This window comes from Bos taurus, chromosome 3 (genome assembly GCF_002263795.3).
Source record: "Bos taurus isolate L1 Dominette 01449 registration number 42190680 breed Hereford chromosome 3, ARS-UCD2.0, whole genome shotgun sequence".
In the NCBI taxonomy this organism is placed as follows: domain Eukaryota; kingdom Metazoa; phylum Chordata; class Mammalia; order Artiodactyla; family Bovidae; genus Bos; species Bos taurus.
This window is the reverse complement of record NC_037330.1, coordinates 14,699,417-14,712,748: the sequence shown is the minus strand read 5'-3', so window position 1 is coordinate 14,712,748 and position 13,332 is coordinate 14,699,417. Positions and strand designations below refer to the sequence as shown.

General features: G+C 53.0%; 2 protein-coding genes across 2 annotated transcripts; both read left to right on the top strand.

Annotated features, from left to right (window-relative positions):
- Nucleotides 1–481: 481 nt before the first annotated feature.
- LAMTOR2 (late endosomal/lysosomal adaptor, MAPK and MTOR activator 2) lies at nt 482–3,558 on the top strand. The gene is given in 4 exon segments (NM_001034791.1): nt 482–600; nt 883–1,045; nt 3,030–3,119; nt 3,355–3,558. Coding segments are annotated over 4 exon segments (378 nt in total). The 5' UTR covers nt 482–532; the 3' UTR covers nt 3,412–3,558.
- Nucleotides 3,559–4,703: 1,145 nt separating this feature from the next.
- Nucleotides 4,704–11,775, top strand: RAB25 (RAB25, member RAS oncogene family). Its single transcript, NM_001017936.1, has 5 exons — nt 4,704–4,972; nt 8,170–8,365; nt 10,152–10,345; nt 10,980–11,060; nt 11,439–11,775. The coding sequence occupies exons 1-5, from the start codon at nt 4,930–4,932 to the stop codon at nt 11,564–11,566; spliced, it is 642 nt and encodes a 213-aa protein (NP_001017936.1). The 5' UTR covers nt 4,704–4,929; the 3' UTR covers nt 11,567–11,775.
- Nucleotides 11,776–13,332: the final 1,557 nt, after the last annotated feature.

Genomic DNA, 13,332 nt, shown 5'->3' with positions numbered 1-13,332 from the left:
GAAGTCTACAAAGTACAGTTCCAGAGACCTGAATTTTGCCTGCGCGGCCTTTCTGAACCTTGCTTTCCTCAACAGTATCTCTTGCCTCATCTCACCAAACTGTATAATGTAGAAAACCGCTTTGAAAAGTAACCAAAGATGTGCCTGACAAATATAGGGATTTTACTTTCTTTTAATTACTGAATCGTTACTTGTCATGCGGATATGACTTTCCTCTGCCCGAGGGGATTAAATGTCCTTCCAATACTGCCACTGTCCTTTCACTCCCGCTCTTTCCCCGCATCACCGCGTGGTCGCACTGGAAAGGCGAACTATAGTTCCCAGGGTGCCTCGCGAAGCCGCGGAGAACTACAATTCCCAGCGTTCACCGCTGTGGGGCAGGGTTGAGTCGGAACCACAAAATCAGGCCCGGAAACTACAACTCCCAGGGCGTTCCGGAGCAGGGCAGCTGGACTACGGAAAGCGACTGGCGGAGGCCAGCAATTAGAAACTCTGGGTTCTGGGTGCAAAAACCGAGTTAGGAGGCTCAGGCATGCTGCGTCCCAAGGCTTTGACCCAGGTGCTAAGCCAGGCCAACACTGGAGGTGTTCAGAGCACCCTGTGAGTGCGGACCGAGAAGCCGGGTGGCGAGCACTGGCGTGGGGCAGCGCGCGACTCTCCGAGGGAGGGCTGGGGAAGGCTCTCTGGGAAGGGAGGAGGTGGCAGAGGGGGCAGCAACTAGGTGAATCTGACGGAGAGCCCCTCTTGAAAAGGAAACCGACGTGCTGGGTGCTCTGGGCACGTCCCAGGACACACTCAGTCCCAGTGGCGGGAATTGGGATGGGTACCGAGGAGTTTGACTCCCTCTTGAGCACGTTGATATCCCTCCTGATTCTTCACCAGGCTGCTGAATAACGAAGGATCTCTGTTGGCCTACTCCGGCTATGGGGATACAGACGCCCGGGTCACCGCGGCCATCGCCAGTAACATCTGGGCGGCCTACGACCGGAACGGAAACCAAGCGTTTAATGAAGACAATCTCAAATTCATCCTCATGGACTGCATGGTATGAAGAAGGGATCCATTCCTCTGACCCTAAGGGGATCCCAAAGGGCAACCTGGACCCCATCCTGGATGGTTGGAGGGCCAGGGACAGGATGTCTGGAAGATAGTACTAAGAGTTGGTCTGCAGCAGCATTTATGATAGGCAGGACCCTATGTATTGATGAGAAAGAAGTCCTGGAACCGAGGTCTGGCTGGGGTTCTGGTTTTAGCATTGGTGAAACTTTGGGTAAGTGATTTAACCTCTTTGAGTTTTCTGACCACACCTCCAAGGTGAAAACAATAATCTCCTCCACCACACCATGCACACAGGGTTCTTGTGATCAAAGGAGAGGGTGAATATAAACTGTAGAGCGATATGCAGACACAAAGTGTTGTCATCTGAGATTAACAGACCCAGAAGCGTGGCAGAGTCTCTAGACCCTGCCGTCCATTCACTTTACAGAGAAAGGTCATGAAGTCCAGAAAGGGGAAGTGGCCATTAGACTGTGAACTTCTTGGAAACAGAAACTGGCTCATACATCTTTGTATCTGTCCAGTCAACATATTTTTATGTCCCTGCAGTGTTCTCAGGGCTAGGGGAAAAGTAGGAAACAGGGCAGACAAAAACTGCCACCCTAATGAAGCTTACAGTCTTACGTATGAACTTATTGTAAAATAAGTTCATGAATATGTTTTGTAACACATCTATGTAAGTTTAAAAAGTAGTGTATAGGTATTGAAAATGCTAGGGGAGGACTTCCCTGGTGATCCCATGGTTGGGACTCGGTGCTTTCACTGCAGGGGCCCCCGGGTTTGACCCCTGGTCAGGGAACAAAGATCCTGCAAGCCATGTGGCATTACCAAAAAAATAAAATAATGTAAAAATTAGAAGAAAATGCTATCGAGAAAAAGCAAGGAAGTAAGATAGAGAGGATGTGTGTATCTGGGACAACGTCGCTGAAAACGTGATACCTCATCAAAGATCCATCTAAAGGAAGCTGGTAAGCCGTGTGGCTGTCTGGGTTAAGAACATTTCTGATAGAATAGTAAATGCAAATGCCCTGCGGCAGAATAATGCCTGGTCAGGGATAACAAGGTTGAAGTGGCTAGCGTAGCATGAGAATGGGAGAGGTTAGTAGGATGATGCCAGAGAGGCAGAGGGCACAACTCCTGGTTCCAAGCACATGGTGGATACTTAGTGAAAATTTGCTGAACCAAACTGGAAAGGCCCCCCAAGAGTGAATTCTCCTGGAAGGATTTCCACTGCAACTCAGCCACCTACCTCTTCCTCACTCCCTCCTTAATCAGTTCAGTTAAGGAGGGAGTTCAGAACCAGATGCCAGTTCAAATGATGAGTCGTAGGGTCCCTGGCCTAGAGCTGGTGCCATAAGGGCAATAGTTTTCAAATGTCTTGACCACAACCCAGCCATAAGAAATATATTTTCAGTCAGAGTCTAGTAAAACAAAAGTTTCATGAAATAGTACTTCCTTTGCGGTATGCAATACACTTTATTTCTCTTTTAATGCTGATCAACCTTCTTAATTGATCTGGGGCTAGTTAGCCCTGGGGCAAACCTACAGTTTGAAAAATATTATGTTGGGAAACGAGGAGAACTCGTTTGGGTTGGGTTGTGTTCTCCCCTTACAGTGTCATTGGGGGTGAAACCATAATAACATCAACCATCTAACAGCTCTTTTAGACACCGGACTCCTTCCTGTGTATTAGCAGCCTCACCAACTGGAGTGAGGTAGGGATTATAGAAAGAGAAACAAAGCTTCTAGGAGATGGAGTTTTCTCGGGTAACTTGGTTAGTAGGTGACTGTGCTGAGGCTAGAATGGGCTCAGGACTTCAGGTTCAGGGCTGTGGCTAAAGTCCCCCAGCGGAAGCTCCTGCCCTGCCTGAGGCATGAAAGGAAGATACAGGCCTTCTCAAGAGGAGCCCTTGGGGAAAGAAGGGGCAAAGGGTGCAAGCAGATATCACATCCCCTGATACCACCCCCACCAGGAGGGCCGTGTAGCCATCACGAGAGTGGCCAACCTGCTACTGTGCATGTATGCCAAGGAGACCGTTGGCTTCGGAATGCTCAAGGCCAAGGTGTGTATGTGCCCATTCCTGTATACCCCTGGGCTCAGCCTTCATGCTCCATCACTGTATCCACTCCCATCCCCACCATCTTCCCAGAGTCTTTCTCATGTCACCCAGTCAACATCTGGGGTGGGCTCACAGGCAGCAGCTAGGGGCTGGGGGCTCAGCGGTAGGAGTAGACCTGAATTTAAGATCCCTCAGGTGGCAGGCCTTGTGGGACTGGATTCTCCTCCCTTTCCCACAGGCCCAGGCCTTGGTGCAGTATTTGGAGGAGCCTCTCACCCAAGTAGCAGCATCATAATGGGCGTTGGTGGAACCTGGGATTCAGAAGAGTGAGATGACCATGTGGTGGGGCACGGCTCCCTGGGGAAACCTTCCTGGACTGTTGCAGGAGATTGGAGTGGGGGGACTTTGTTCTTCCCAAGAATAAACTTCAACTGCTGTCTCATGTCTTGGCTGTTTGCTTGGATGGGGGGAATCAGAGGAGAGGAAGGAGCAGGGATTGTGCATCATGCTCTTCGCATTCAGCTAGGATGCTTCCCACACCACTGAGACCCCCAACCACCACACGGTTTTTGGCAGAGGTGCCTAGGCTCCCTTGGCTGGTTCAGTGCTGTGACTTCACCAGGCCCCTGCCACTCAGAGAAGAATCTTACCCACCTGCTTGTCAAAACCTTGGGAGTGAGCCAAGAGGAACAAGGGGCTGGTGGGGGTCGTGTTGGATGAAGAGAGAACAGGCTGTGGGAGTTCAGTGTCCTTCAGTCCCAACTTTGGGGGGCCCCTTTTTTACTCTTGGGATTGGGAGTGTGCCCCCTAGTGGCCTACGAGGGTCACCCCTTCCCTCTTCTCTGGGCATTCACAAGCTTACGCAGACCCCTCTCCAGATCGGGAAGTCCTTTGCACACAGGAAGTATCTGCCCTGAAGCTTCAGGTCCTGGGGAAAGAGTAGAAACAATTAAGAAGTCCTGGCCCAACAGTGAGACCCGTCTCTGCACCTGGCTGTTTCTGCCCCAGCTCCCCCTAGTCCAGAGTCCTTAGAGCAAGGCTGGACCTTTCCCAGTGCTGTAGGAAGGGACTCATCCCAGGGAAGCTGGTAGGTTGCAAGTCCCAGCTCCACCCAGGTTGAGAAACTGCCCATCCCAGGTCCTAGGCTGTCAGGGAAGGGTAGAAGTTGCTGCATCCAAGATGCCCCTCCCCGAGCTCTGCCCTGCAGTGGGGTGACCCCAGCCCCTCCCCCCACAGCCCTTCCTCTGGTGCCCCCAGTTACCACTCCTACTCGGTTCCAAGGAATAGCAGAAGGCTGTGTAGTTTCTTGCTCCCTGAAGGACTATTTCTCACTAGTGGGTGGGACTCCCCAGCCACAGGTCCCAGGAGCCTAGCAACGCACATTTAGTCCTCAGCTGGCTCTCCGAAGGTCCTGTCCCTGTCCTAGCTGCCCCCATTGTCATTCCCTTGAGCCTGCTCACCTGCTTGCAAGAGCCCAGGCTGAGAGCAGAAACCCAACCTGTCTAACCTGTCTGACGTCATCATCTCTCCACCCACCTGGGCTCTAGGTCTCCAGCCGCTCACTCTTCCTGTTCTCAGCTTCCTTCCTCTCAGATTCCTTACAGCTCTGCACCTGCCAGAACTGAGCCTCCCTAGGCCCTGGCTAGCCTAAAGTCGGCCCTCGATCCCTCTCACTGCAGAAGTCTCTTTACTCTCAATGAGAGGAAGGACGGATCCAGGTGTCTTGAGAGCTGAGAGTTGAGGGCATTGAGCCAACGCGTAGACCCATCACCTCTGCCCTCGAAGATACTTGTGCCCTCCATGCGGAGCCAAGATGGGAAACAGAGCCGAGGAAGATTATAACTTTGTCTTCAAGGGTGAGTCGGGGGTCCATAAAGAAAGAATACCTGAGAGAGACCCAGGAAGAGAACAGCAGAGCCAGAGGGCCCCTTCCTGTTTTTGAATCAATTAGCAGGGCCCCCCTCCCAGGGCTCATCATTCCTTCAGATCAGAAAGAAAGCTTAAGGAGTGTGGGGGGGGCGGGGGGTCTGTTTACAGGAGCAAAAGTCCTGGAGCTGCCAGAATGCTCTGCGGAAGTAAATAATGTTGATCACTCCTTAACGGTGCAAGTCAGGCTCTTCTGCCCCACTCCTAAGGGAAGCCCCAGTCCCTCGGAAGAGTTAGCCACTGCAGCACAAGAGATGGAGGTGAGACTTCAGAGAGGATTCCCTCCTGAGAAGGAGGGACAAGCAGACTTAAGAGGAAGAAAGTCACCTTTCCGGGCAGCTGTACAGCAAAGGAGATAGGAAGATCTCTACCATACAGGGCTGGAGGAAGACACAGGGAAGATATGAATCGGGACCAGGGTCTAATAGAATCTGGAGAACTCCCAGCACCATAGGCTCGTTGGTCTGTCCCTTGGCAGACCCCCTGGGCTCAAATACCAGGAACTGGGTTTAACTAGGCTATCCCTGGAAGTTTGCATGTATCTTTCCTGCTCCTTTATCTCGCCCCTGTGTTTAGCCAGTCGTGTGTTCCCTACCCCCACCTCCGCACCTCCTTCAGGGCAGGGTGGACTGGCTACGATTCCCTGTCCAGCCACTCCACCCTCCCAGCCTCAGCTCCACCCTCCCTTGAGCTGGGACTCTCAGGAGACCAGGGCTTGGGAAACCTGTACTCCCAGCATTTTTCCCAGGAAGGGAGACAAGGTAAGGGGTCACAGTAGACTGGGGCAATACCGAGTTCAGATCTCAGCCCCGCCACTTAGGAGTTATTGCAATTTAGGGTCACTAGAGGCAGACCCGGAGAAGTTTGGGGTGTGAGATGTTTATTGTGGCTCAACAGCAGTGAAAGGAAGAGGAAGGACACAGGATTGGGCAGAGGGAGAAGTCACACTGCAAGGCAGGAACACAAAGCCTTGACCATGGGCGAGCAGCTCTGGGTTTCCCCTCTCTTTGCGCACTGGGTGTGGCAGCCCAGGGAGAGGCATGAGCCCAGATGAGGCTGCCTCGATTTCAGAAGCAGATGCTGAAGGAGCAACAGCTGAAGGCTGGGTGCTGCCTGCACTCCCTGTGGCTGGGGGCAAGGCCTCCCTGGAAGGCTCATGTGGGCAGCACAGCTCACGTTTACCACACTGGCTGTGTTATCTTGTGTAAGTCATTGAACACCCACCCCCTGTAAACATGGGGTGATCCTAATAGAGGTACTTGCCTTGTAGCATTGTTGTGAGGATTAAATGAGTTCAGACGTTCAGGAGGGCACCGGGCATACTGGAGGGGGCTCAAAAAACGTTAACCATTAGTATCTCCATTTTTCAGAGGATAAGACACAGAACAAATAGTTTTCAAAAGGTTGCACAGTCAGTACTCAAAGCCCTGGCTCAGAGTCCACCTCGTGGGAGGGATGAGATGGGGATGAGGTTCCCAATAGCAGAGACACACACACACACTCATGTTCATAAATCCTCTTACCTACAAACATCCATACAGCTCCCAGCTCTTCCCTATCCTACACAAATAAGGAATTTTTGAAGTTGGAGTGAGCCTTTGTAGATTTAATGAACAGGGAAACTGGGACCCAGAAAAGATGAGCCACTTGTTCAGGGTCATATAGCTAGTCAGAGGGTGAGTGGGGACCAGCACCCAGATTATGCAGTGCCCAGTCCTGGGGCACCAGCTGGCCTTTCCAGAACCACCCTGGGTAGCTCCGGGCCAGTGGATTATGGGTTATATTTAACATCAGCCCCCACATTTTAATGCCAGCCCCTAGCTCACTCACAGTGGGTAAGGCAGGGCCCTGGATCCTGCCCTTCAACCCAAAGGCTCTTCATGGCCCCTCTGGTGTATCCTTGTCCATGAAAACCTAAAGGTAAAAGCACCAGCCTACCAACAACGAGTTTCCCAGGCGGCTCAGTGGGTAAAGAATCCACCTGCAATGTAGGAGACGCAGGAGACCCAGGTTCGGTTCGATCCCTGGGTCAGGAAGACCCCCTGGAGGAGGGCATGGCTACCCACTCTAGTATTCTTGCCTGGAGAATCCCATGGACAGAGGAGCCTGGCAAGGTACAGTCTCTGGGGTCACAAAGAGTCGAACACGACTGAGTGACTAACACTTTCACTTTTCACCACCAACAATAATGACAGTAACAGTTTTGCACACTCACTATATCCTGGGCAATATCTTGTTTACTTCTTGCAACAACTCACAGATAAAATTGTTATTCCCATTTTTTTCATCAGAAAGAGAATAATAAGTTGCTGAAGCCATGCATAACTGGCCCCACATCCAGTTCCATGGTCTGAAGCATGCAAGACTGCCCCTTCTTGGGGATAACGGGATCCTAATTTCTGCACACATACCCCCATACCTTTCCCCCGCCCACAGAAGTGTCAGCTGCCAACTTTGTCCTCACCCATATTGCTATTCTCCCCTCGCAAACACACACAAACTGCCCACTTCTCCTTCCAGCTTGTATACATAGAAACACGCCCATGTTCTCAGATCCTCTCGCCCAGAAATGTGCACCCCCCCACACACAGACCCCCTACCCTCCCTGTTACCTCATAACCCTTGGACGCCACTATCCACAAACAGCCCATAGACATCACTCCCTCACCAAATTCTTGGGCTGATGTGTGCCGCTATGTTGCAACAGGCCAGGCCTAGAACCCTTGAAGCCCCTCAGCCTGTTTCAGACTCTCATCCCTTCTGCCCCAGGGTGGGTGCATCATGTAGAGTTGGAGACCCTTGTCTCTGCCAGGCTTCCTGTGGCGCTAGTGGTAAAGAACCCGCCTGCCAATGCAGGAGACTTAAGAGACGCAGGTTAGATCCCCGGATCGGGAAGATCCCCTGGAGGAGGACGCAGCAACCCACTCCAATATTCTTGCCTGGAGAATCCCATGGACAGAGGAGCCTGGCAGTCTACAGCCCATAGGGTGGCAAAGAGTGGGACGCAACTGAGCGTGCGTGCATGGCTCTGCCAGGAGACCTGGCTCCCTCCTCAGTTTTCTGAGCTACTCGTCTTTTCTGATGGGCAGACCCTCTAAGTTCAGTCCTTATCTCTCCACTCCTTCAGTGGTGCTGATCGGCGAGTCAGGAGTGGGGAAGACCAACCTGCTGTCCCGATTCACTCGCAATGAGTTCAGCCACGACAGCCGCACCACCATCGGGGTTGAGTTCTCCACCCGCACTGTCATGCTGGGCACCGCCGCTATCAAGGCTCAGATCTGGGACACGGCTGGCCTGGAGCGGTACCGAGCCATCACGTCGGCGTGAGCCCCGGGCTGGGGGTGTACTGGGGTGCTGGGGTGCTGGGGAAGTCAGGGGGTACCATTGGAGGAGGAGTGGAGGAGGAGGAGGCAAGGAAACTCAGCAGGGAGTTCCCTGAATGGGACCGTGGGGCCACCATGGCTTGGGGGAGAAGACAGGAGTACTCTGAGCTACGAACAGTCTGAGACAGGAAGCAATGATACTGACTGCTGGAGCCAAAAACAGGAGTCATCACCACCACTTACTTGTCTTTACTATGTGCCAGGGAAGGTACAGGACACTTTACATTGGGCATTTTATGTAATCCTCCAAATACCACAGGAGTAAGGTGCTATCATTAATCCCTCTTTAGATAAGAAGTTTGTGTTTCAAGCAGGTGAAATTGGGGTGCAGCTGTGATGGGGACATATTCTAGGATCGAGAGCACCTCCCCCTCACTTCTGCAGTGCTTTGCACTTGGCAACCTTCACTATCTAACTGCAAGGTGAAAGGCTGGACCCCATAACCACACTTTACAAAACTCAGAGGACACAGAGGAACATAAGCCTCTTGATACTGGACACAGAGCGTCTACCAGTCAGTGTCAGGCCAAAGATGGTGTGTGTGTCGGGGGGGGGGGGGCGGGTAGCACCTGCAAGGGGGCAGGAAGCAGGAGTTGGGGGTTTTGTGGCTTTGTTTATGCATATTCATCACTCTTGGACTGGTTACTTGACTCTTACAAGCCTCAGTACAAAGAGAATAATTATATATGAAGGCAATAGCACCCCACTCCAGTACTCTTGCCTGGAAAATCCCATGGACGGAGGAGCCTGGCAGGCTGCAGTCCATGGGGTCGCTAATAGTCAGATACGACTGAGCAACTTCACTTTCACTTTTCACTTTCCTGCATTGGAGAAGGAAATGGCAACCCACTCCAGTGTTCTTGCCTGGAGAATCCCAGGGACGGGGGAGCCTGGTGGGCTCCGTCTATGGGGTCGCACAGAGTCGGACACAACTGAAGTGACTTAGCAGCAGCAGCAACAGTCTGGCTTCCCTTGGTGGCTTAGAGGGTAAAGCGTCTGCCTGTAATGCGGGAGACCCGGGTTCAACCCCTGAGTCGGGAAGATCCCCTGGAGAAGGAAATGGCAACCCACTCTTGCCTGGAAAATCCCATGGATGGAGGAGCCTTAGGAGGCTGCAGGAGGTGCTGATCGGCGAGTCAGGAGTGGGGAAGACCAACCTGCTGGGGTCACTAAGAGTTGAACACACTGAGTGACTTCACTTTTACTTTCTTTCTTTCAGTCTGAAGAAGTGCTATCAAACTTCCAAGAGTGAGACTGGATACTTAGTAAGGGTGCCTCAGATGGTCAGGAAGATTCAGCTAGTTCTAGAAAGATGGCCATGAGAGAAAAGCACTGGGGGTCAAGGAGCTATGTGAGGGAGATTTGGGGTGTTGGGCATCCAAGAAGCTAGTTTGACCAGAGCCCTGGATACATCCGTGGATAGCTGTGGCTAACATCAGAACAAAGACCAGAGGCAGCAGAGGGGTTAGGAGGGAGGAGGGAGCCTGTGGTTTTGGAGAAGGGAGGTGAGTCTTCAGAGACTCCAAGACCAGTATCCTTGGAAGGCGTTCAGCATCAGACACGGGAGCTCTGGACTGCCCTGTGCGCTTTGGGTCTCTGGACTGTAATCTTCATATTTCCCTGTCTCTGGTGCTCATCTCTGGCTTTTGGCCTAAGAGTTCTGTTCTGAGGTTAGACTTGATGGCCCTGACCTTGCCTCTGTCCACCCCACTAACCCCCTACCCAGGTACTATCGTGGTGCTGTGGGGGCCCTCCTGGTGTTTGACCTAACTAAGCACCAGACTTATGCTGTGGTGGAGCGCTGGCTGAAGGAGCTCTACGACCACGCCGAGGCCACAATCGTCGTCATGCTCGTTGGTAACAAAAGTGACCTCAGCCAGTCCCGGGAGGTGCCCACTGAGGAAGCCCGCATGTTTGCTGGTGAGAGCCCACCACAACCCAGCCGGACCCCTCCGGCTGCTCTGCCAATGTAATCCCAGCCCTTGGTCCCCCTGTAGGGCTCTGGCCTGGACTTCCTCCCCAGGCTCCCCACTTCCATTCTGCCTGCCTCAGAATCTCCTAGACCTTCCCCTCAGTGACCCTGTGTCCCTCGTTATGTCCCACCCATTTGCCCTGTCTTTATGGGCAATTATTCATAGCTGGTTTTAAGGCAGCCCACATTGCCGTGCTCAGAGATCCTAAGTGTGGCAGATGGGCTTCCCTTGACTGTCTCCTGTCACACTTTCCCCAGGAGCTTTCTGGGGTTTAGAGGCAGCAGGATACAGGGATTAAGGGTGTAGGCTGTGGGGTCCCGTGGCCTAGCCCGTGTCTCTTGGTGAGTGACTAGATGTGGGACACAAAGCAAGTTCTTTTTTCATTCTCTCTGTTTCTGGGCTACAGTTTCCTCTTCTAAAAGAGAGGAATAGTATTTAGACCTACCTTCCAGTTTGTCTGTAGGTTTAAATGAGCCACACATGCCAAGGGTTTAGCGCGTAATGAACGTACATGGTAAAACGTGAAGTGAATATGATTGTCTTGACCCTTCACAACTAACGGTGTGCTTCCTCTCTGTCAGAAAACAATGGGCTGCTCTTCTTGGAGACCTCGGCCCTGGATTCCACCAATGTCGAGCTGGCCTTTGAGACTGTCCTCAAAGGTAGAGCCCCTGCCTCCATTCGACAGGCACCGCCATCCCACCCCTGAGGCTTCTGCGGGCAGCGGGAGGAACGCAGACACCCAGCCCTCGCCCGCCCCAGCCGATTCCTCATCCCCTCTGTGGGCCCCCCCAGCCTCCTCAGAGCCTCCCTCATACACCCCCACCCCTGGAGCTTAGGGAAAGAACCAGAAGGCCACACTCCCAGGGACCTGATTCTTAGTCCCGCTCCACCCACGTAAGTCGACGGGACCCAGGTGCCCAAACTCCTCTTCCTTCCAGCAAAACCCCCAGTGTTCAGAAAGGGGCACGCAGAGTGTTTATGGGGAGGGTGGGCTTCTAATCTTCATCTGCCCTGATCACTGCCCTCTGCCCTCACAGAGATCTTCGCCAAGGTGTCCAAGCAGAGGCAGAACAACGCCCGGACCAATGCCGTCACCCTGGGCAGTGGCCCGGCTGGGCAGGAGCTGGGTCCTGGGGAGAAGAGGGCCTGTTGCATCAGCCTCTGACCTGCCCCCACTGTGTTCCGGTGCCCCCCAGCCCTGCCCAGCTCCAGGAGCTTTCTCTGCCCTGTTGGTCCAGATGTCAGAGGGGCCAGTCCCTGTCCACAACCCTGCAGAGCTCTAAGGTCTTCATGTGCCCCTCCCTGCCCCCAGATCTCTATTATCGGTCCCCCTCTTACAGACTACGGCCCTCCAATAAAGCTGTGTTTTATATCAAGCCTGACCATCCTGCTGCCTCCTCTTCATCTCTGGGCCCTCCTCTGAGTCCTTGTTCCCCTTTCCCTCCCCTCATCCCCACCACCGTATCCACTGCCCCCCAGGGCCAGCTGTCTCTGGAGTCTTGTGGTCTGGGGACAGTGCCAAGGGGGTGGGAGGTGCCCGCCCTTCCCTCTGCCAACCCCCAGGGCAGGTGGAAGAGGGAGCACAGCATGGCAGAGAGGGGGTATCTGGAAGGAGAGACAAAGGAAACCATCAGCGGGTACCATCTGGTGCCCTGGGCCCTGGTGCCAAGAGCTGAGGTCACTCCAATGCCAGGGGTGAGGGGAGGAGGCAGGGGGGATGTTTAAGAAAAGGGGAGTCAGGGCCAGCCCAGGCTGTGTGTGCTGGGGAAGGGATTTTAAGCCTGGGAGGTGGAAGGCCTAAGTCTTCCATCCAGGTTTCTGCTTGACCCTGAAGAGAAGATGTGGGGTGTAGGGATGGATTGAATCTGGTGCAAATTGATGGGAGGGTCGAGCTCTCAGCTCAGCCCTTTCTCCATCAAGTCCGGAAGCTGGCTTTCCAGGCAAGGTCTAGGTGGCCCTGCCTCGCCTTCCCCTGTTCTGCAAGGCAAGGTTGAATGAGGTCTCCTGGTGCCCCAAGGAATAGAAGGAGGTAAATGGAGAGAAAAGAGGGGTTGAGTACTTAGAGACCCAAGTAGGGAGCTGTGGAGAGCAAACAGATAGGAGCCACCCACTTCATGCAAGGTAAGCAAGGTCACCCAGAATGACACCAGAGAAAACCCCACTCACCCTAAGGTGGTTCTGACCAACAAGCCAAGAAAGAAGCCTGAGCCTTAAGTAATAATACTTTTAATAAAATTAAGTTCTTAATAGCACATTTAATACATTAACCCTCCCCCTTCTTGGTTTCTCTGCATTTTGTGCAACATCACTTTGACTTGATTATTCATGGGTCCGTTTTGTTTCCCGCCTTTATTTTACTTTTGAAATGGTTTTCCTGGTGGATTTGTAACGTGTCTTTCACTAGATGCCTCAAATTAAGTCTGACCACAATCCTACTCTACTTTCTACAGTGGAGAGACCATTCCCCTGCCCCAGGGCTGTCTCCCCCCACCCACCCTACCCCACCCGCACCCTCGAGCAGGGAAGAGGAAGCCCTCCCCACCCCAGACGCTACCTTCCCAAACTAGCGGGGTTCCTAGGACAAAAAGAGCAGGGGAAAAGTCTGTCCCTGGGTGGGGTGAGAAGAGTAAATTGGGGAGGAGATATGTTTGGGGTCTAGGGCCAGGGAGGGGCATGACAGAGTCATTAGTGTCATGGAACTTCTTGCCAAGAGTCAAGAGGCCTCTACACCCCCTTGGACAGGAGTGAGGGTGGGGGGACCAACTGATTACAAGCTGGGGTTGGTAGAAGGCAAGTGCACAAGCAAAAGCCAAGCTCCCCAACTTTCTATGGGGAGGGTCAGGGTACAGCAGATGACCTCTACCTGAACTCTTACAGATGGCAGTGAACTAGAACAGATGGTTAGGGTTGAGGGTCACCTAAAGTCCCTGC